The 24,586-nt window shown below is 26.5% G+C and overlaps 1 protein-coding gene across 1 annotated transcript in view; it reads right to left on the bottom strand.

Annotated features, from left to right (window-relative positions):
• The window catches only part of LOC145260584 (uncharacterized), a 222,910-nt gene that overhangs the window by 128,362 nt on the left and 69,962 nt on the right, over positions 1 to 24,586 (bottom strand). The window contains exon 2 of the mRNA XM_080118861.1: positions 20,016 to 20,391. Within this exon, the coding sequence (XP_079974987.1) occupies positions 20,016 to 20,391 (376 nt within the window). The remainder of the gene's footprint in view (positions 1 to 20,015; positions 20,392 to 24,586) is intronic.

Here is a 24,586-nt window from a genome sequence, read left to right as displayed (position 1 = left end):
AATAACACGACAAATGAATAATACAAGAAATGAATAATACAAGAAATGAATAACACAAGAAATGAAAAACACGAGAAGTGAATAACACAAGAAATGAATAACACAAGAAATTAATAACACAAGAAATGAAAAACACAAGATATGAATAACACGACAAATCAATAATACAAGAAATGAATAATACAAGAAATGAATAACCCAAGAAATTAAGAATACAAGAAATGAATAACACAAGAAATGAATAACACAAGAAATGAATAACACAAGAAATGAATAATACAAGAAATGAATAACACAAGAAATGAATAACACAAGAAATGAATAATACACGAAATGAATAACACAAGAAATGAATAACACAAGAAATGAATAACACGACAAATGAATAATACAAGAAATGAATAATACAAGAAATGAATAATACAAGAAATGAATAACACAAGAAATGAATAATACAAGAAATGAATAATACAAGAAATGAATAATACAAGAAATGAATAATACAAGAAATGAATAATACAAGAAATGAATAACACAAGAAATGAATAATACGACAAATTAATAGTACAAGAAATAAGTCACACAAGACATGAATAATACAAGAAATTAATAATACAAGAAAGGAATAACACAAGAAATGAATAATACAAGACATGAATAATACAAGAAATGAATAATACAAGAAATGAATAATACAAGAAATGAATAACACAAGAAATGAATAATACAAGAAATGAATAATACAAGAAATGAATAATACAAGAAATGAATAACACAAGAAATGAATAACACAAGAAATTAATAACACAAGAAATGAATAATAAAATAAATGAATAATACAAGAAATGAATAACACAAGAAATAAATAACACAAGAAATGAATAATACACGAAATGAATAACACAAGAAATGAATAACACAAGAAATGAATAACACGACAAATGAATAATACAAGAAATGAATAATACAAGAAATGAATAACGTAAGAAATGAATAACACAAGAAATGAATAATACAAGAAATGAATAACACAAGAAATGAATAACACAAGAAATAAATAATAAAAGAAATGAATAGTACAAGAAATGAATAACACAAGAAATGAACAATACAAGAAATGAATAACACAAGAAATGAAAAATACGAGAAATGAATAACACAAGAAATTAATAACACAAAAAATGAATAACACAAGAAATGAATAACACAAGAAATGAATAACACGACCAATGAATAATACAAGAAATAAATAATACAAGAAATGAATAACACAAGAAATGTATAATACAAGAAATGAATAACACAAGAAATGAATTACACAAGAAATTAATAACATAAGAGATTAATTACACAAGAAAGTAATAACACAAGAAATGAATAACACAAGAAATGAATAACACAAGGAATGAATGAGATAAGAAATTAATTTGGTAAGAAATGAAGAAGATAAGAAATGAATAACACAAGAAATGAATAACACAAGAAATGAATAACACAAGAAATGAATAAGATAAGAAATGAATAACACAAGAAATGAATTAGATAAGAAATGAATAAGATAAGAAATGAATAACACAAGAAATAAATAACGCAAGCAATGAATAACACAAGAAATTAATAACACAAAAGATTAATTAAACAAGAAATGAATAACACAAGAAAGGAATAACACAAGAAATGAATAACACAAGAAATGAATAACAGAAGAAATAAATAACACAAGAAATGAATAACACAAGAAATGAATAACACAAGAAATAAATAACACAAGATATGAATAACACAAGAAATGAATAATACAGGAAATGAATAACACAGGAAATGAATAACACAAGAAATGAATAATACAAGACATAAATAACACATGAGATGTATAACACAAGAAATAAATAACACAAGAAATGAATAACACAAGAAATGAATAACACAAGAATTGAATAAGATAAGAAGTGAATAACACAAGAAATGAATGAATAACAGAAGAAATAAATAACACAAGAAATTAATAACACAAGAAATGAATAAGACAAGAATGAATAAGATAAGAAATGAATAACACAAGAAATGAATAACACAAGAAATGAATAACACAATAAATATATAAAACAAAAAATGAATAACAAAAGAAATTAGTAACACAAGACATAAATAACACAAGATATGAATAACAAAAGAAATGAAAAACACGACAAATGAATAACACAAGAAATGAATAACACAAGAAATTAATAACACAAGAAATAAATAAACAAGAAATGATTAACATAAGAAATGAATAAGATAAGAAATGAATAACACAAGAAATGAATAACACAAGAAATAAATTAAACAAGAAATGAATAAAACAAGAAATGAATAACACGACAAATGAATAACACAGGAAAGGAATAACACAAGAAATGAATAAGATAAGAAATGAATAATACAAGAAATGAATAATACAAGAAATGAATAACATTAGAAATGAATAACACAAGAAATGAATAACACGACAAATGAATAATACAAGAAATGAATAATACAAGAAATTAATAACACAAGAAACTAATAACACAAGAAATGAATAATACAAGAAATGAATAACACAAGAAATGAATAACACGACAAATTTATAATACAAGAAATGAATAATACAAGAAATGAATAACACAAGAAATTAAAAACACGAGAAATGAATAACACAAGAAATGAATAACACAAGAAATGAATAACACAAAAAATGAATAACACAAGAAATGAATAACACGACAAATGAATAATACAAGAAATGAATAATACTAGAAATGAATAACACAAGAAATTAAGAATACAAGAAATGAATAACACAAGAAATGAATAACACAAGAAATTAATAACATAAGAGATTTATTAAACAAGAAATGACTAACACAAGAAATGAATAACACAAGGAATGAATAACACAAGAAATGCATGAGATAAGAAATGAATTTGGTAAGAAATGTAGAAGATAAGATATGAATAACACAAGAAATGAATAACACAAGAAATGAATAACACAAGAAATAAATAAGATAAGAAATAAATAAGATAAGAAATGAATAACACAAGAAATGAATAACACAAGAAACAATAACACAAGACATGAATAAGATAAGAAATGAATAAGATGAGAAATTAATTACACAAGAAATGAATAACACAAGAAATGAATAACACAAGAGATTAATTACACAAGAAATGAATAACACAAGAAATGAATAACACGACGAATGAATAACACAAGAAATGAATAACACAAGAAATTAATAAGATAAGAAATGAATAAGATAAGAAATGAATTACACAAGAAATGAATAACACAAGCAATGAATAACACAAGAAATGAATAACACAAGAAATTAATAACACAAGGAATGAATGAGATAAGAAATGAATTTGGTAAGAAATGAAGAAGATAAGAAATGAATAACTCAAGAAATGAATAACACAAGAAATGAATAACACAAGAAATGAATAAGATAAGAAATGAATAACACAAGAAATGAATAACACAAGAAATGAATGAGATAAGAAATGAATAAGATAAGAAATGAATAAGATAAGAAATGAATAACACAAGAAATAAATAACGCAAGCAATGAATAACACAAGAAATGAATAATACAAGAAATGAATAATACCAGTAATGAAAAACACAAGTAATTAATAAAATAAGAGATTAATTACACAAGAAATGAATAACACAAGAAATGAATAACACAAGAAATGAATAACACAAGAAATTAATAACACAAGAGATTATTTACACAAGAAATGAATAACACAAGAAATGAATAACACAAGCAATAAATAACACAAGAAATGAATACCCCAAGAAATGAATAACACAAGAAATAAATAACACAAGAAATGAATAACACAAGAAATGAATAACACAAGAATTGAATAAGATAAGAAATGAATAACACAAGAAATGAATGGATAACAGAAGAAATAAATAACACAAGAAATTAATAACACAAGAAATTAATAAGACAAGAAATGAATAAGATAAGAAATGAATAACACAAGAAATGACTAACACAAGAAATGAATAACACAAGAAATGAATAACACAATAAATATATGAAAAAAAAATGAATAACAAAAGAAATTAGTAACACAAGACATAAATAACACAAGATATGAATAACAAATGAAATGAATAACACGACAAATGAATAACACAAGAAATGAATAACACAAGAAATTAATAACACAAGAAATAAATAAACAAGAAATGATTAACATAAGAAATGAATAAGATAAGAAATGAATAACACAAGAAATGAATAACACAAGAAATAAATAACACAAGAAATGAATAACACAAGAAATGAATAACACGACAAATGAATAACACAGGAAAGGAATAACACAAGAAATGAATAAGATAAGAAATGAATAATACAAGAAATGAATAACATTAGAAATGAATAACACAAGAAATGAATAACACGACAAATGAATAATACAAGAAATGAATAATACAAGAAATGAATAACACAAGAAATTAATAACACAAGAAATGAATAATACAAGAAATGAATAACACAAGAAATGAATAACACGACAAATGAATAATACAAGAAATGAATAATACAAGAAATGAATAACACAAGAAATGAAAAACACGAGCAGTGAATAACACAAGAAATGAATAACACAAGAAATGAATAACACAAGAAATGAATAACACAAGAAATGAATAACACGACAAATGAATAATACAAGAAATGAATAATACAAGAAATGAATAATACAAGAAATGAATAACACAAGAAATTAAGAATACAAGAAATGAATAACACAAGAAATGAATAACACAAGAAATGAATAACACAAGAAATGAATAATACAAGAAATGAATAACACAAGAAATGAATAACACAAGAAATGAATAATACACGAAATGAATAACACAAGAAATGAATAACACAAGAAATGAATAACACGACAAATGAATAATACAAGAAATGAATAATACAAGAAATGAATAACGTAAGAAATGAATAACACAAGAAATGAATAATCCAAGAAATGAATAATACAAGAAATGAATAACACAAGAAATGAATAATACAAGAAATGAATAATACAAGAAATGAATAATACAAGAAATGAATAATACAAGAAATGAATAATACAAGAAATGAATAACACAAGAAATGAATAATACGACAAATGAATAGTACAAGAAATAAGTCACACAAGACATGAATAATACAAGAAATTAATAATAAAGAAAAGGAATAACACAAGAAATGAATAATACAAGACATGAATAATACAAGAAATGAATAATACAAGAAATGAATAATACAAGAAATGAATAATACAAGAAATGAATAACACAAGAAATGAATAACACAAGAAATTAATAACACAAGAAATAAATAATAAAATAAATGAATAATACAAGAAATGAATAACACAAGAAATGAATAACACAAGAAATGAATAATACACGAAATGAATAACACAAGAAATGAATAACACAAGAAATGAATAACACGACAAATGAATAATACAAGAAATGAATAATACAAGAAATGAATAACGTAAGAAATGAATAACACAAGAAATGAATAATACAAGAAATGAATAACACAAGAAATGAATAACACAAGAAATGGATAATAAAAGAAATGAATAGTACAAGAAATGAATAACACAAGAAATGAACAATACAAGAAATGAATAACACAAGAAATGAAAAATACGAGAAATGAATAACACAAGAAATTAATAACACAAAAAATGAATAACACAAGAAATGAATAACACAAGAAATGAATAACACGACCAATGAATAATACAAGAAATAAATAATACAAGAAAAGTAATAACACAAGAAATGTATAATACAAGAAATGAATAACACAAGAAATGAATTACACAAGAAATTAATAACATAAGAGATTAATTACACAAGAAAGTAATAACACAAGAAATGAATAACACAAGAAATGAATAACACAAGGAATGAATGAGATAAGAAATGAATTTGGTAAGAAATGAAGAAGATAAGAAATGAATAATACAAGAAATGAATAACACAAGAAATGAATAAGATAAGAAATGAATAACACAAGAAATGAATGAGATAAGAAATGAATAAGATAAGAAATGAATAACACAAGAAATAAATAACGCAAGCAATGAATAACACAAGAAATGAATAACACAAGAAATTAATAACATAAGAAATGAATAACACAAGTAATTAATAACATAAGAGATTAATTACACAAGAAATGAATAACACAAGAAATGAATAACACAAGAAATGAATAACACAAGAAATTAATAACACAAGAGATTAATTACACAAGAAATGAATAACACAAGAAATGAATAACACAAGAAATGAATAACACAAGAAATGAATAACAGAAGAAATAAATAACACAAGAAATGAATAACACAAGAAATGAATAACACAAGAAATAAATAACACAAGATATGAATAACACAAGAAATGAATAATACAGGAAATGAATAACACAGGAAATGAATAACACAAGAAATAAATAACACAAGAAATGAATAACACAATAAATGTATAACACAAGAAATAAAAACCACAAGAAATGAATAACACAAGAAATGAATAACACAAGAATTGAATAAGATAAGAAATGAATAACACAAGAAATGAATGAATAACAGAAGAAATAAATAACACAAGAAATTAATAACACAAGAAATGAATAAGACAAGAAATGAATAAGATAAGAAATGAATAACACAAGAAATGAATAACACAAGAAATGAATAACACAATAAATATATAAAACAAAAAATGAATAACAAAAAAAATTAGTAACACAAGACATAAATAACACAAGATATGAATAACAAAAGAAATGAAAAACACGACAAATGAATAACACAAGAAATGAATAACACAAGAAATTAATAACACAAGACATAAATAAACAAGAAATGATTAACATAAGAAATGAATAAGATAAGAAATGAATAACACAAGAAATGAATAACACAAGAAATAAATAACACAAGAAATGAATAACACAAGAAATGAATAACACGACAAATGAATAACACAGGAAAGGAATAACAGAAGAAATGAATAAGATAAGAAATGAATAATACAAGAAATGAATAACATTAGAAATTAATAACACAAGAAATGAATAACACGACAAATGAATAATACAAGAAATGAATAATACAAGAAATGAATAACACAAGAAATTAATAACACAAGAAATGAATAATACAAGAAATGAATAACACAAGAAATGAATAACACGACAAATTAATAATACAAGAAATGAATAATACAAGAAATGAATAACACAAGAAATAAAAAACACGAGAAATGAATAACACAAGAAATGAATAACACAAGAAATGAATAACACAAGAAATGAATAACACAAGAAATGAATAACACGACAAATGAATAATACAAGAAATGAATAATACTAGAAATGAATAACACAAGAAATTAAGAATACAAGAAATGAATAACACAAGAAATGAATAACACAAGAAATTAATAACATAAGAGATTAATTACACAAGAAATGACTAACACAAGAAATGAATAACACAAGGAATGAATAACACAAGAAATGCATGAGATAAGAAATGAATTTGGTAAGAAATGAAGAAGATAAGATATGAATAACACAAGAAATGAATAACACAAGAAATGAATAACACAAGAAATAAATAAGATAAGAAATAAATAAGATAAGAAATGAATAACACAAGAAATGAATAACACAAGAAACAATAACACAAGACATGAATAAGATAAGAAATGAATAAGATGAGAAATGAATTACACAAGAAATGAATAACACAAGAAATGAATAACACAAGAGATTAATTACACAAGAAATGAATAACACAAGAAAGGAATAACACAAGAAATGAATAACACGATGATTGAATAACACAAGAAATGAATAACACAAGAAATTAATAAGATAAGAAATGAATAAGATAAGAAATGAATTACACAAGAAATGAATAACACAAGCAATGAATAACACAAGAAATGAATAACACAAGAAATTAATAACATAAGAGATTAATTACACAAGAAATTAATAACACAAGAAATGAATAACACAAGAAATTAATAACACAAGAAATTAGTAACACAAGAGATTAATTACACAAGACATTAATAACACAAGAAATGAATAACACAAGAAATGAATAACACAAGAAATGAATAACATAAGAAATAAATAACACAAGAAATGAATAACACAAGAAATGAATAATACAAGAAAAAAATAACACAAGAAATTGATAACACGACAAATGAATAACACAAGAAATGAATAACACGAGAAATGAACAATACAAGAAATAAATAACACAAGAAATGAATAACACGAGAAATGAATAATACAAGAAATAAATAACACAAGAAATGAATAATACAAGAAATGAATAACACAAGAAATAAATAACACAAGAAATAAATAACACAATAAATGAATAATACAAGAAATGAATAATACCAGTAATGAAAAACACAAGAAATATGTAACACAAGAAATGAATAACAAAATAAATGAATAACGCAAGAAATAAATAACACAAGAAATGAATAACACAAGAAATGAATAACACGACAAATGAATAACACAAGAAATTAATAACACACGAAAAATATAAGATAAGAAATGAATAACACAAGAAATAAATAACACAAGAAATGAATAACAAAATAAATGAATAACGCAAGAAATAAATAACACAAGAAATGAATAACACAAGAAATGAATAACACGACAAATGAATAACACAAGAAATTAATAACACACGAAAAATATAAGATAAGAAATGAATAACACAAGAAATGAATAACACAAGAAATTAATAAAATAAGAAATGAATAATACAAGAAATGAATAACACAAGAAATTAATAATACAAGAAATATATAAGACAAGAAATGAATAACACGAGATATGAATAATACAAGAAATGAATAACACAAGAAAGTAATAACACAAGAAATGAATAACACGACAAATGAATAATACAAGAAATGAATAATACAAGAAATGAATACCACAAGAAATGAATAACACGAGAAATGAATAATACAAGAAATGAATTACACAAGAAATGAATAACACAAGAAATGAATAACACAAGAAATGAATAACACAAGAAATGAATAAGATAAGAAATAAATAACACAAGAAATAAATAACGCAAGCAATGAATAACACAAGAAATGAATAATACAAGAAATGAATAATACAAGAAATGAATAACACAAGAAATGAATAACACAAGAAATGAATAACACAAGAAATGAATAACACGAGAAATGAATAATACAAGAAATGAATAACACAAGAAATGAATAATACAAGAAATGAATAATACAAGAAATGAATAACACAAGAAATGAATAACACAAGAAATGAATAACACATGAAAGGAATAACACGACAAATGAATAATACAAGAAATGAATAATACAAGAAATGAATAACACAAGAAATGAATAACACAAGAAATGAATAACACAAGAAATAAATAACACAAGAAATGAATAACACAAGAAATGAATAACACATGAAAGGAATAACACGACAAATGAATAACACAAGAAATGAATAATACAAGAAATGAATAACACAAGAAATGAATAACACGAGAAATGAATAATACAAGAAATGAATAACACAAGAAATGAATAATACAAGAAATGAATAATACAAGACATGAGTAACACAAGAAATGAATAACACAAGAAATGAATAACACATGAAAGGAATAACACGACAAATGAATAATACAAGAAATGAATAATACAAGAAATGAATAACACAAGAAATGAATAACACAAGAAATGAATAACACAAGAAATGAATAATACAAGAAATGAATAATACAAGAAATGAATAACACAAGAAATGAATAACACAAGAAATGAATAACACAAGAAATGAATAATACAAGAAATGAATAATACAAGAAATGAATAACACGACAAATGAATAATACAAGAAATGAATAATACAAGAAATGAATAACACATGAAAGGAATAACACGACTAATGAATAATACAAGAAATGATTAATACAAGAAATGAATAACACGACAAATGAATAATACAAGAAATGAATAATACAAGAAATGAATAACACATGAAAGGAATAACACGACAAATGAATAATACAAGAAATGAATAATACAAGAAATGAATAACACGACAAATGAATAATACAAGAAATGAATAATACAAGAAATGAATAACACATGAAAGGAATAACACGACAAATGAATAATACAAGAATGAATAATACAAGAAATGAATAACACGACAAATGAATAATACAAGAAATGAATAATACAAGAAATGAATAACACGACAAATGAATAATACAAGAAATGAATAATACAAGAAATGAATAACACATGAAAGGAATAACACGACAAATGAATAATACAAGAAATGAATAATACAAGAAATGAATAACACAAGAAATGAATAACACAAGAAATGAATAACACGACAAATTAATAATACAAGAAATGAATAATACAAGAAATGAATAACACGACAAATGAATAATACAAGAAATGAATAATACAAGAAATGAATAACACGACAAATGAATAATACAAGAAATGAATAATACAAGAAAGGAATAACACATGAAAGGAATAACACGACAAATGAATAATACAAGAAATGAATAATACAAGAAATGAATAACGTAAGAAATGAATAACACAAGAAATGAATAATACAAGAAATGAATAACACAAGAAATGAATAACACGACAAATGAAGAATACAAGAAATGAATAATACAAGAAATGAATAACACAAGAAATGAAAAACACGATAAATGAATAACACAAGAAATGAATAACACAAGAAATGAATAACACAAGAAATGAATAACACAAGAAATGAATAACACGACAAATGAATAATACAAGAAATGAATAATACAAGAAATGAATAACACAAGAAATGAATAATACAAGAAATGAATAACACATGAAAGGAATAACACGAAAAATGAATAATACAAGAAATGAATAACACAAGAAATGAATAACACGACAAATGAATAATACAAGAAATGAATAATACAAGAAATGAATAACACAAGAAATGAATAACACAAGAAATGAATAACACATGAAAGGAATAACACGACAAATGAATAATACAAGAAATGAATAATACAAGAAATGAATAACGTAAGAAATGAATAACACAAGAAATGAATAATACAAGAAATGAATAACACAAGAAATGAAAAATACGACAAATGAAGAATACAAGAAATGAATAACACTAGAAATGAATAACACGACAAATGAATAATACAAGAAATCCATAATACAAGAAATCAATAACACATGAAAGGAATTACACGACCAATTAATAATACAAGAAATGAATAATACAAGAAATGAATAATACAAGAAATGAATAATACAAGAAATGAATAATACAAGAAATGAATAATACAAGAAATGAATAACACGACAAATGAATAATACAAGAAATGAATAATACAAGAAATGAATAATACAAGAAATGAATAACACGACAAATGAATAATACAAGAAATGAATAATACAAGAAATGAATAATACAATTAATGAATAACACGACAAATGAATAATACAAGAAATGAATAATACAAGAAATGAATAATACAAGAAATGAATAATACAAGAAATGAATAATACAAGAAATGAATAACACATGAAAGGAATAACACGACAAATGAATAATACAAGAAAGGAATAATACAAGAAATGAATAACACAAGAAATGAAAAATACGACAAATGAATAATACAAGAAATGAATAATACAAGAAATGAATAACACGACAAATGAATAATACAAGAAATGAATAATACAAGAAATGAATAACACATGAAAGGAATAACACGACAAATGAATAATACAAGAAATGAATAATACAAGAAATGAATAACACAAGAAATGAATAATACAAGAAATAAATAACGTAAGAAATGAATAACACAAGAAATGAATAATACAAGAAATGAATAATACAAGAAATGAATAACACGACAAATGAATAATACAAGAAATGAATAATACAAGAAATGAATAATACAAGAAATGAATATCACGACAAATGAATAATACAAGAAATGAATAATACAAGAAATGAATAACACATGAAAGGAATAACACGACAAATGAATAATACAAGAAATGAATAATACAAGAAATGAATAATACAAGAAATGAATAACGTAAGAAATGAATAACACAAGAAATGAATAATACAAGAAATGAATAACACAAGAAATGAATAACACGACAAATGAAGAATACAAGAAATAAATAATACAAGAAATAAATAACACAAGAAATGAAAAACACGAGAAATGAATAACACAAGAAATGAATAACACAAGAAATGAATAACACAAGAAATGAATAACACAAGAAATGAATAACACGACAAATGAATAATACAAGAAATGAATAATACAAGAAATGAATAACACAAGAAATGAATAATACAAGAAATGAATAACACAAGACATGAATTACACAAGAAATTAATAACATAAGAGATTAACTACACAAGACATGAATAACACAAGAAATGAATAACACAAGACATGAATAACACAAGGAATGAATGAGATAAGAAATGAATTTGGTAAGAAATATGAATGAATACTTCTTGTGTTATTAATTTCCTGTGTTATTCATTTCTTGTGTTATTCATTTCTTATCTTCTTCAGATAAGAAACGAATAACACAAGAAATGAATAACACAGGAAATTAATAACACAAGAAATAATAAGATAAGAAATAAATAAGATAAGAAATGAATAACACAAGAAATGAATAACACAAGAAACAATAACACAAGACATGAATAAGATAAGAAATGAATAAGATAAGAAATGAATAACACAAGAAATGAATAACACAAGAAATAAATAACGCAAGAGATTAATTACACAAGAAATGAATAACACAAGAAATGAATAACACAAGAAATGAATAATACAAGAAATGAATAAGATAAGAAATGAAAAACACAAGAAATGAATAACACAAGAAATGAATAATATAAGAAATGAATAAGATAAGAAATGAATAACACAGGAAATGAATAACACAAGAAATAAATAACGCAAGCAATGAATAACACAAGAAATGAATAACACAAGAAATTAATAACACAAGAGATTAATTACACAAGAAATGAATAACACAAGAAATGAATAACACAAGAAATGAATAACACAAGAAATGAATAACACAAGAAATTAATAACACAAGAGATTAATTACACAAGAAATGAATAACACAAGAAATGAATAACACAAGAAATGAATAACACAAGAAATGAATAACAGAAGAAATAAATAACACAAGAAATGAATAACACAAGAAATGAATAACACAAGAAATAAATAACACAAGATATGAATAACACAAGAAATGAATAATACAGGAAATGAATAACACAGGAAATGAATAACACAAGAAATAAATAACACAAGAAATGACTAACACAAGAAATGAATAACACAAGAAATAAATAACACAAGAAATGAATGACACAAGACAAGAATAACACAAGAATTGAATAAGATAAGAAATGAATAACACAAGAAATGAATTAATAACACAAGAAATGAATAACAAAAGAAATGAATAAGATAAGAAATGAATAAGATAAGAAATGAATAACACAAGAAATGAATAACACAAGAAATTAATAACACAAGAAATAAATAACACAAGAAATGATTAACATAAGAAAGGAATAAGATAAGAAATGAATAACACAAGAAATGAATAACACAAGAAATTAATAACACAAGAAATAAATAACACAAGAAATGATTAACATAAGAAAGGAATAAGATAAGAAATGAATAACACAAGAAATGAATAACACAAGAAATGAATAACACAAGAAATGAATGAGATAAAAATTAATAAGATAAGAAATGAATAAGATAAGAAATGAATAACACAAGAAATGTATAACACAAGAGATTAATTACACAAGAAATGAATAACACAAGAAATGAATAACACAAGGAATGAATAACACAAGAAATGAATAACATCAGAAATGAATAACACTAGAAATTAATAACATAAGAGATTAATTACACAAGAAATGAAACCCACAAGAAATGAATAACACAAGAAATAAATAACACAATAAATGAATGAGATAAGAAATGAATAAGATAAGAAATGAACAAGATAAGAAATAAATAACACAAGAAATTAATAACACAAGAAATTAATAACACTAGAGATTAATTACACAAGAAATGAATAACACAAGAAATGAATAACACAAAAAATGAATAACACAAGAAATGAAAAACACAAGAAATGTATAACAAAAGAAATGAATAACACGACAAATGAATACAACAAGAAATAAATAACACAAGAAATGAATTACACAAGAAATAAATAACACAAGAAATGAATAGCAAAAGAAATGAATAAGATAAGAAATGAATAAGATAGGAAATTAATAACACAGGAAATGAATAACACAAGAAATGAATAACACAAGAAATTAATAACACAAGAGATTAATTACACAAGAAATGAATAACAGAAGAAATAAATAACACAAGAAATGAATAAGATAAGAAATGAATAAGATAAGAAATTAATAACACAAGAAATGAATTACACAAGAAATGAATAACACAAGAAATAAATAACACAAGAGTTTAATTACACAAGAAATTAATAACACAAGAAATGAATAACACAAGAAATGAATAACACAAGAAATTAATTACACAAGAAATTAATAACACAAGAAATGAATAACATAAGAAATGAATAAGATAAGAAATTAATAACACAAGAAATGAATAACACAAGAAATTAATAACACAAGAAATTAATAACACAAGAGATTAATTACACAAGAGATGAATAACAAAATAAATTAATAACAGAAGAAATGAATAACACAAGAAATGAATGATATAAGAAATGAATTAGGTAAGAAATGAATAAGATAAGAAATTAATAACACAAAAAATTAATAACACAAGAAATGAAAAAGATAAGAAATGAATAAGATAAGAAATGAATAAGATAAGAAATGAATAACACAAGGAATGAATAACACAAGAAATGAATAAGATAAGAAATGAATAAGATAAGAAATGAATAACACAAGAAATGAATAACACAAGAAATGAATAAGATAAGAAATGAATAAGATAAGAAATGAATAACACAAGAAATGAATAACACAAGAAATGAATAACACAAGAAATGAAAAAGATAAGAAATAAATAAGATAAGAAATGAATAACACAAGAAATGAATAACACAAGAAATGAATAACACAAGAAATGAAAAAGATAAGAAATAAATAAGATAAGAAATGAATAACACAAGAAATGAATAACACAAGAAATGAATAACACAAGAAATGAAAAAGATAAGAAATGAATAAGATAAGAAATGAATAACACAAGAAATGAATAACACAAGAAATGAATAAGATAAGAAATGAATAAGATAAGAAATGAATAACACAAGAAATGAATAACACAAGAAATGAATAACACAAGAAATGAAAAAGATAAGAAATAAATAAGATAAGAAATGAATAACACAAGAAATAAATAACACAAGAAATGAATAACACAAGAAATGAAAAAGATAAGAAATAAATAAGATAAGAAATGAATAACACAAGAAATGAATAACACAAGAAATGAATAACACAAGAAATGAAAAAGATAAGAAATGAATAAGATAAGAAATGAATAACACAAGAAATGAATAACACAAGAAATGAATAACACAAGAAATGAAAAAGATAAGAAATGAATAAGATAAGAAATGAATAACACAAGAAATGAATAACACAAGAAATGAATAACACAAGAAATGAATAACACAAGAAATGAAAAAGATAAGAAATAAATAAGATAAGAAATGAATAACACAAGAAATGAATAACACAAGAAATGAATAACACAAGAAATGAAAAAGATAAGAAATGAATAAGATAAGAAATGAATAACACAAGAAATGAATAACACAAGAAATGCATAAGATAAGAAATGAATAAGATAAGAAATGAATAACACAAGAAATGAATAACACAAGAAATGAATAACACAAGAAATGAATAAGATAAGAAATGAATAAGATAAGAAATGAATAACACAAGAAATGAATAACACAAGAAATGAATAACACAAGAAATGAAAAAGATAAGAAATAAAAAAGATAAGAAATTAATAACACAAGAAATGAATAACACAAGAAATGAATAACACAAGAAATGAAAAAGATAAGAAATGAATAAGATAAGAAATGAATAACACAAGAAATGAATAACACAAGAAATGAATAAGATAAGAAATGAATAAGATAAGAAATGAATAACACAAGAAATGAATAACACAAGAAATGAATAACACAAGAAATGAAAAAGATAAGAAATAAATAACACAAGAAATGAATAACACAAGAAATGAATAACACAAGAAATAAATAACACAAGAAATAAAAAAGATAAGAAATAAATAAGATAAGAAATGAATAACACAAGAAATGAATAACACAAGAAATGAAAAAGATAAGAAATAAATAACACAAGAAATGAATAACACAAGAAATGAATAACACAAGAAATAAAAAAGATAAGAAATAAATAAGATAAGAAATGAATAACACAAGAAATGAATAACACAAGAAATGAATAACACAAGAAATAAAAAAGATAAGAAATAAATAAGATAAGAAATGAATAACACAAGAAATTAATAACACAAGAAATGAAAAAGATAAGAAATAAATAACACAAGAAATGAATAACACAAGAAATGAATAACACAAGAAATAAAAAAGATAAGAAATAAATAAGATAAGAAATGAATAACACAAGAAATGAATAACACAAGAAATAAATAACACAAGAAATGAAAAAGATAAGAAATAAATAAGATAAGAAATGAATAACACAAGAAATGAATAACACAAGAAATGAATAACACAAGAAATGAAAAAGATAAGAAATGAATAAGATAAGAAATGAATAACACAAGAAATGAATAACACAAGAAATGAATAAGATAAGAAATGAATAAGATAAGAAATGAATAACACAAGAAATGAATAACACAAGAAATGAATAACACAAGAAATGAAAAAGATAAGAAATAAATAAGATAAGAAATGAATAACACAAGAAATGAATAACACAAGAAATGAATAACACAAGAAATGAAAAAGATAAGAAATAAATAAGATAAGAAATGAATAACACAAACAATGAATAACACAAGAAATGAAAAAGATAAGAAATAAATAACACAAGAAATGAATAACACAAGAAATGAATAACACAAGAAATAAAAAAGATAAGAAATAAATAAGATAAGAAATGAATAACACAAGAAATGAATAACACAAGAAATGAATAACACAAGAAATAAAAAAGATAAGAAATAAATAAGATAAGAAATGAATAACACAAGAAATGAATAACACAAGAAATGAAAAAGATAAGAAATAAATAACACAAGAAATGAATAACACAAGAAATGAATAACACAAGAAATAAAAAAGATAAGAAATAAATAAGATAAGAAATGAATAACACAAGAAAAGAATAACACAAGAAATAAATAACACAAGAAATAAAAAAGATAAGAAATAAATTAGATAAGAAATGAATAACACAAGAAATGAATAACACAAGAAATGAAAAAGATAAGAAATAAATTACACAAGAAATGAATAACACAAGAAATGAATAACACAAGAAATAAAAAAGATAAGAAATAAATAAGATAAGAAATTAATAACACAAGAAATGAATAACACAAGAAATGAATAACACAAGAAATAAAAAAGATAAGAAATAAATAAGATAAGAAATGAATAACACAAGAAATGAATAACACAAGAAATGAATAACACAAGAAATGAAAAAGATAAGAAATAAATAACACAAGAAATGAATAACACAAGAAATAAATAACACAAGAAATAAAAAAGATAAGAAATAAATAAGATAAGAAATGAATAACACAAGAAATGAATAACACAAGAAATGAATAACACAAGAAATGAAAAAGATAAGAAATGAATAAGATAAGAAATGAATAACACAAGAAATGAATAACACAAGAAATAAAAAAGATAAGAAAATAATAATATAAGAAATAAATAACACAAGAAATGAATAACACAAGAAATGAATAACACAAGAAATGAAAAAGATAAGAAATAAATAAGATAAGAAATGAATAACACAAGAAATGAATAACACAAGAAATGAATAACACAAGAAATGAAAAAGATAAGAAATGAATAAGATAAGAAATAAATTACACAAGAAATGAATAACACAAGAAATGAATAACACAAGAAATGAAAAAGATAAGAAATGAATAAGATAAGAAATTAATAACACAAGAAATGAATAACACAAGAAATTAATAACACAAGAAATGAAAAAGATAAGAAATGAATAAGATAAGAAATGAATAACACAAGAAATGAATAACACAAGAAATTAATAACACAAGAGATTAATTACACAAGAAATGAATAACACAAGAAATGAATAACAAAAGAAATGAATAACACGACAAATGAATAACACAAGAAATGAATAACACAAGAAATGAATAAGATAAAAAATGAATAACACAAGAAATGAATAACACAAGAAATGAATAACACAAGAGATTAATTACACAAGAAATGAATAACACAAGAAAGGGATAACACAAGAAATTAATAACACAAGAAATTAATAACACAAGAAATTAATAACACAAGAAATGAATAACACAAGAAATAAATAACACAAGAAATTAATAACACATGAAATGAATAATACAAGAAATAAATAACACAAGAAATGAATAACACAAGAAATAAATAACACAAGAAATGAATAACACAAGAAATGAATAACACAAGAAATAAATAACACAAGAAATGAATAACACAAGAAATGAATAACACAAGAAATGAATAAGATAAGAAATGAATAACACAAGAAATTAATAACACAAGAAATGAATGAATAACAGAAGAAATAAATAACACAAGAAATGAATAACACAAGAAATGAATAAGATAAGAAATGAATAAGATAAGAAATGAATAACACAAGAAATGAATAACACAAGAAATGAATAACACAAGAAATGAATTATACAAGAAATGAATAACACAAAAAATTTATAACACAAGAGATAAATTACACAAGAAATGATAGACAAAATGAACAGTTGACGAAAAGAAAAAATAAATCCACAAAGAAATAAAGATGTGTTGTGAGGCAAAAGAGGAGGAATGCGAATGTGCTGAAATTGAGAGAACAAAAATAACAGATGGTAAATACATTCACAGGAAAATCAATGACGTCACAAGCAAGAAATCATCTTTTCATATCGGCTGCATAAAATCAAAAGATGGGAATGTTTTGATGGATAAAACGGACATACCGAACAGATGGGCATAATATATTGAAATCCCATCAGAGAAATGAACGAATGAAAGGTTGTTGGACAAGACCAGTGCGTATGAAAAAAAAAAGAAAGAAAAAGAAAACAGTCTCACCATCAATTGAAGAAAACAGTTTTTGCAGAATAATTAAAAAATGTTTTGTTTTATTTACGTTTACCCGAAACAAGGCACAATCACGTAAAGAAACGTAAATAGCTACTATGAATAAGAAGTATGCTAAATAGACGATTATCCTATGCATGTTGGTACAATCAACGAAACTGGGAGCATGGGGGTAATTCCAAAAACTAGAGTTCGAAGAAAGAGGCTATTGGAGTAGGAAGCCCTCTGGCATGTAAAGAGGTGGGATTTTGCGGACTAACAGGTTGGTCGGGATTATTTACATCGAAAGGTACACGTGCAACAATTGGTTATTTATGTTGGTACCTTATTAGATAGTTGTATCAGTGGCAATACAGAAGTTAATATTTGAATTACGTACCTTTGCCTTCCATATCAGAACTGAAGTCGCTCTCAATGGAACCGTTAAATACATCAACTTCGAAATCATCTCCAGATCTGAGATCCACTGACAGCATATTTCCTGCTGTGTCGAGAGATTCTTCAAAATGACCGGTTTCTTTGGCATATTCCTCAGTTCCTTCACCATCTTCGGCCAAGTATGGCACCTCGGTTATCATGAACTGGTCAGTGGATAGTGTGGACGTCCGAAGCGCCAGGTGGATATAAGCGGGTTCCAACAAATTGTCGTCGGTCGGAGGGCAGGTCAAGGGCATCAACACATTTTTGTCTACGGACGGATGCGGTTCGATATCGGTTTCCTCGGCCACAGTTTCCAACTGGACTATAAAGCCCGCCTAAAAAGACAAATAATTTATTTTTTTATTTAAGAAAATTTTAATGTAATCGTATGTCGTGCAGTGGCAATTTTAGAAATTAATAACTTAATAAAATGTGAATTTATTGTTATAAAAGTACCTCATCAAATATCATGTATGTGTGAGTGAGCATGTGTGTGTAAATACCAATAATCGCGATAAGAAAATCTAGGGATTAATTAATAATTTATTTTAAATGTTTAATTAAAAACAAAAACAAAAAAAATGTAATGGATACATTTAAATTTCAAAATCCTATAAAAATGTTTTTGAGTAACTAAAATACATGATACACACCTTATGCTTTGGTTATATAGCCGTCTATATAACGGTTGTATATATAACACGTAAATTCTGTAACTGATAGTGTTGTCTAGTGGATCGTGTCCTCTAGTATATATATATATATATATATATATATATATATATATAATCATCATCATCAACAACAACAACCATTACACCCAATGGTGTGTTGGGCAGCAAGCAATAAATCCCCTCCACTTCCGCCTATCCTGAGCCAGCCTAGCCAGTGAACAAGAATGCTGCATAACTTTCCTCGTCCTTTCCACCGTTCTTCTCCAAGTTGCTCTCGGCCTTCTTCTTTTCCTTTTATCATCTGGGGTCCAGTGTAATGCTGTTTTTTGTGATTGATTGTTGGTCTTTCCGGAGAACATGCCCAATCCACCTCCATCGTCGTTTTCTGATGATTAGGCGCATATCTTGATGGCACCTCTTTAGTAGGTCTTCATTTGAGATCTTCTCAGGCCAGAATATCCTCAATATTCGCCGAAAGCAGGTGGTATGGAAGGATCGAAGCTTGATGAAATCTGCTTCCGTCGTTCTCCAGCATTCCGATCCATATAGGAGTGGTGATACTACGCAGCTCTGATAGAGTTTGAGCTTGATGTTAGTGTTGCATTGCTCAGATCCCCAAATATTGCACATTCCCCTAAATACGCTCCTTGCCTTGCTCTGCCTGCTTTGTATGTCCTCCCTTGTGTTGCCCTCGGGTCTGATGATTCTGCCCCAGTATGTGAAGCTGTCTTTCTGGTGCAAGTCTTTTCCATTCACCTGAACTGGAGTTGGTCTATTCACGTTCAATGCCATTGTCTCTGTCTTCTTGGTGCTAATATTGATTCTAATCTGCTGCCCAAATGTCTGCAACCTGCTGGTTTTCTTTTGCATATGTTGGTGTGTATGGAACAGTAGTGCTATGTCGTCGGCAAAATCCAGATCTTCGAGAGTATAAAAAAGACTCCATCGAACCCCACTTGAGGAGTCCTCTGTTTTTCTAATAACCCAATCGATGACCAGATTAAAGAGAACCGCTGACATTACACATCCATGCCTGACACTCTATTTAACATCAAAGAACGTGTTGCTGTACCCGGACGAGCATCTGAAGTTCTTGTAGAAGCTCTTGATCAGGTGAACCAGCTTGGACGGGATACCATATTGCCGTAGAATGTTCCATAGGCTGTTTTCTGTGGATGTTGTCAAAGGCTTTTTCAAAGTCAACAAAGTTCACATATAGTTGTCTATGCCACTCTGTACACTGCTCAATGATGTTCCGTGTAAAGATCTGATCTATAAATCCTCGGTGTTTTCTGAACCCTGCCTGTTCTTTTCTCAGTTTGTCGTCCACAACATTTAACATTCTTGTTATGATGATCTTGGCCAGGATCTTACTTGGCACGAAGAGAAGAGTGATCCCTCTCCAGTTGTTACAGTCGTTTTTTTCGGATCTTGACAATTACACCTTTATTCCAGTCTTCCGGACTTTCTCACCTTCAGGGCCTGGGTTAGGGTTAGGGTTAGGGTTAGGGTTCCCATATTACTGTGAACAGTGGTAGTAGAATTTTGGCTGCAAGCTCAGGGTCTGTCTTGGATAGTTCTGCATGAAGGTTGTCTGGATCTGATGACTTGCCATTCTTCAGGGTCTTGATAGCAGTTATGATCTCCTCTGTCGTTGGGGGTCAGTGTTAATATCCAGTTCGTCTTCAGCTTCTAGAATGTCAACTATTTCCTCAAGTGTTGATCGGTTGAGAACTTCCCGCAAGTGTTCAGTCCATCTCTCTTCTTGTTCTTTTTCAGTTGTCAGCAGTTTTCCCTGCTTATTCTTGACTTGGCCATCTTTCAATTTCCCACACACTTGCTTGGTGATCTTACACAGCCTCCCTTGTTCTTGTGCTGCCGCCTCCTATGCTTTAGCTGCAAGTTGTTCCACGGTATCTCTCTTTCTCTCTTGTCTTGTTAGCTTCTCTGTATAATTCTTGCTGTTGTTCATATAGTCCAGGGGATTTAGTCTGCAGAAACTTCTTTTTGATATTTCCTCTCTCTCTCTCTTTCATTGCTTCCAAAGTCTCTTGCTGTATCCAGTTCTTGTTGGTCTTCTTCTTGCGATAGCCTATTTCTTTCTTGTTGCTTTCGGTGTACAGTGCAGCTACTTGTTTCCATGTATTGTCAACATTAGTATTTTTAGTTGTCCTGCAGAATCTGAAATCGATTCCCTAAGTCGCTGATAAAGGCGGCCTTTACGGTGTTGTTCCTCAATCGTCGAGGGACAGCATCTGAGTCTTTAAAGGAGTTTTCTTTAGTTTAGGTGAGCGCCGTCACCAGGTGATGGTCACTGCCGACATATGCACTCCGCATGACTTTCACATCCAGCAGAAAGCGTCTCCACATACCGCTGATCATCAAGTGGTCAATATGGTTCCTGTCTCTTCCATTTGATTCCAGGTCAGATTGTGGATGTCTCGATGTGTGAAGAGCCCCCCTCCCTATCACCAAGTTGTTTATGGCATAGAACTCCACCAATCTCTCGCCATTATCGTTCCTGGTCCCCATCGCATGCTTTCTCATGACTCTCAAAGTCAGTATTGTCATTTCCAACTTTGGCATTGAGGTCCCCATGATGATAATTTGGTCGTGGCATTGTGTTATTTTAATTTTTTTCTGCAGTTCACTATAAAAGTCATCCTTGTCTTTTCCGCTGCGGCCGTTGGTTGGTGCGTAGCATTGGATTATGTTGATATTGACATGTTTTCCCTTCAGCCTCGCAAAAATTAGTCTGTTGTTTTACGGGCTTTCATTTTAGCAGACTTCGCTTTGCACTTTTCTTGAGGATGATGGCAACTCCCTCATGGTTTAGGTCATTATCCCTCCCAGAGTAAAGGACGGTTTCTCCGGTGGTAGCTTTCAACCTTCCAAATCCAGCCCATCTGCTCTCACTCACTCCTAGAACATGGAGGTTAAAACGTCTCCTCTCAGATGTTACCTCTGCAAGCTTGGCCGTCTCGTACATTGTTCTTACATTCCAATGTCCTAATCTGACCTTGCTTTTAGTGGTGTTAAGATCCTTCTTCATCTTGCTGTAAACGACCTCTCGGTTTAGGTCACTAACATTCATACGAGTTTCACGACTCATAAGCCCTCCCCCACACTCACGCACGCTGAAGTAGGGGTTCTCTTTGTTGCCATTTCCGTAAGATACTTGTTTTACGAGAAAGGGTCATTAGCTGTATGTTCAACCCCCAACCTGGAGGATTAGGGATCACTCTTTGTCTGGTTTCTATTTGTCAGCCTTTCTGACAAGGGTGGCCCTGCCAGGAGCTTCTGTTCCCGCCAGAATAGCTCTAGTGATCATTGAAACGCTTTAGCTCCTTCACTGTGACAAGGTGGTAATCCAAGAAGGATATATATATATATATATATATATATATATATATATATATATATATATATATATGTGTGTGTGTGTGTGTGTGTGTGTGTGCACATATGTATGTATATATAGGTGTATATATGCATATATATATATGCATATATGCATATATATATGCATATATGCACATATATATGTGTGTGTGTGTGTGCGTGTGTGTGTGCACATATGTATGTATATATAGGTGTATATATGTATATATGCATATATATATGCATATATGCATATATATATATATATATATATATATATATATATCGTGTCTTGTTTGATATATATGTAATACTTTCTTTTCTGTGTTGTTAATATAAGTATCTGTTCGTTTTCTGTGTGCTTACGTGTATGGGTGTTTACACATATAAATACAGTTCACCGAACGGGACAAGAACTTACAAGAGACAGTTCTTTTAACAAAGACGAATACGCATCTGTATCTGTGTGGCACTC

The sequence above is a fragment of the Euprymna scolopes genome, chromosome 36, assembly GCF_053919585.1.
Source record: "Euprymna scolopes isolate OS-2025 chromosome 36, ASM5391958v1, whole genome shotgun sequence".
Lineage (NCBI taxonomy): Eukaryota > Metazoa > Mollusca > Cephalopoda > Sepiida > Sepiolidae > Euprymna > Euprymna scolopes.
Note: the sequence above shows the minus strand (reverse complement) of the source record. Positions and strands in the feature narration are given on the sequence as shown.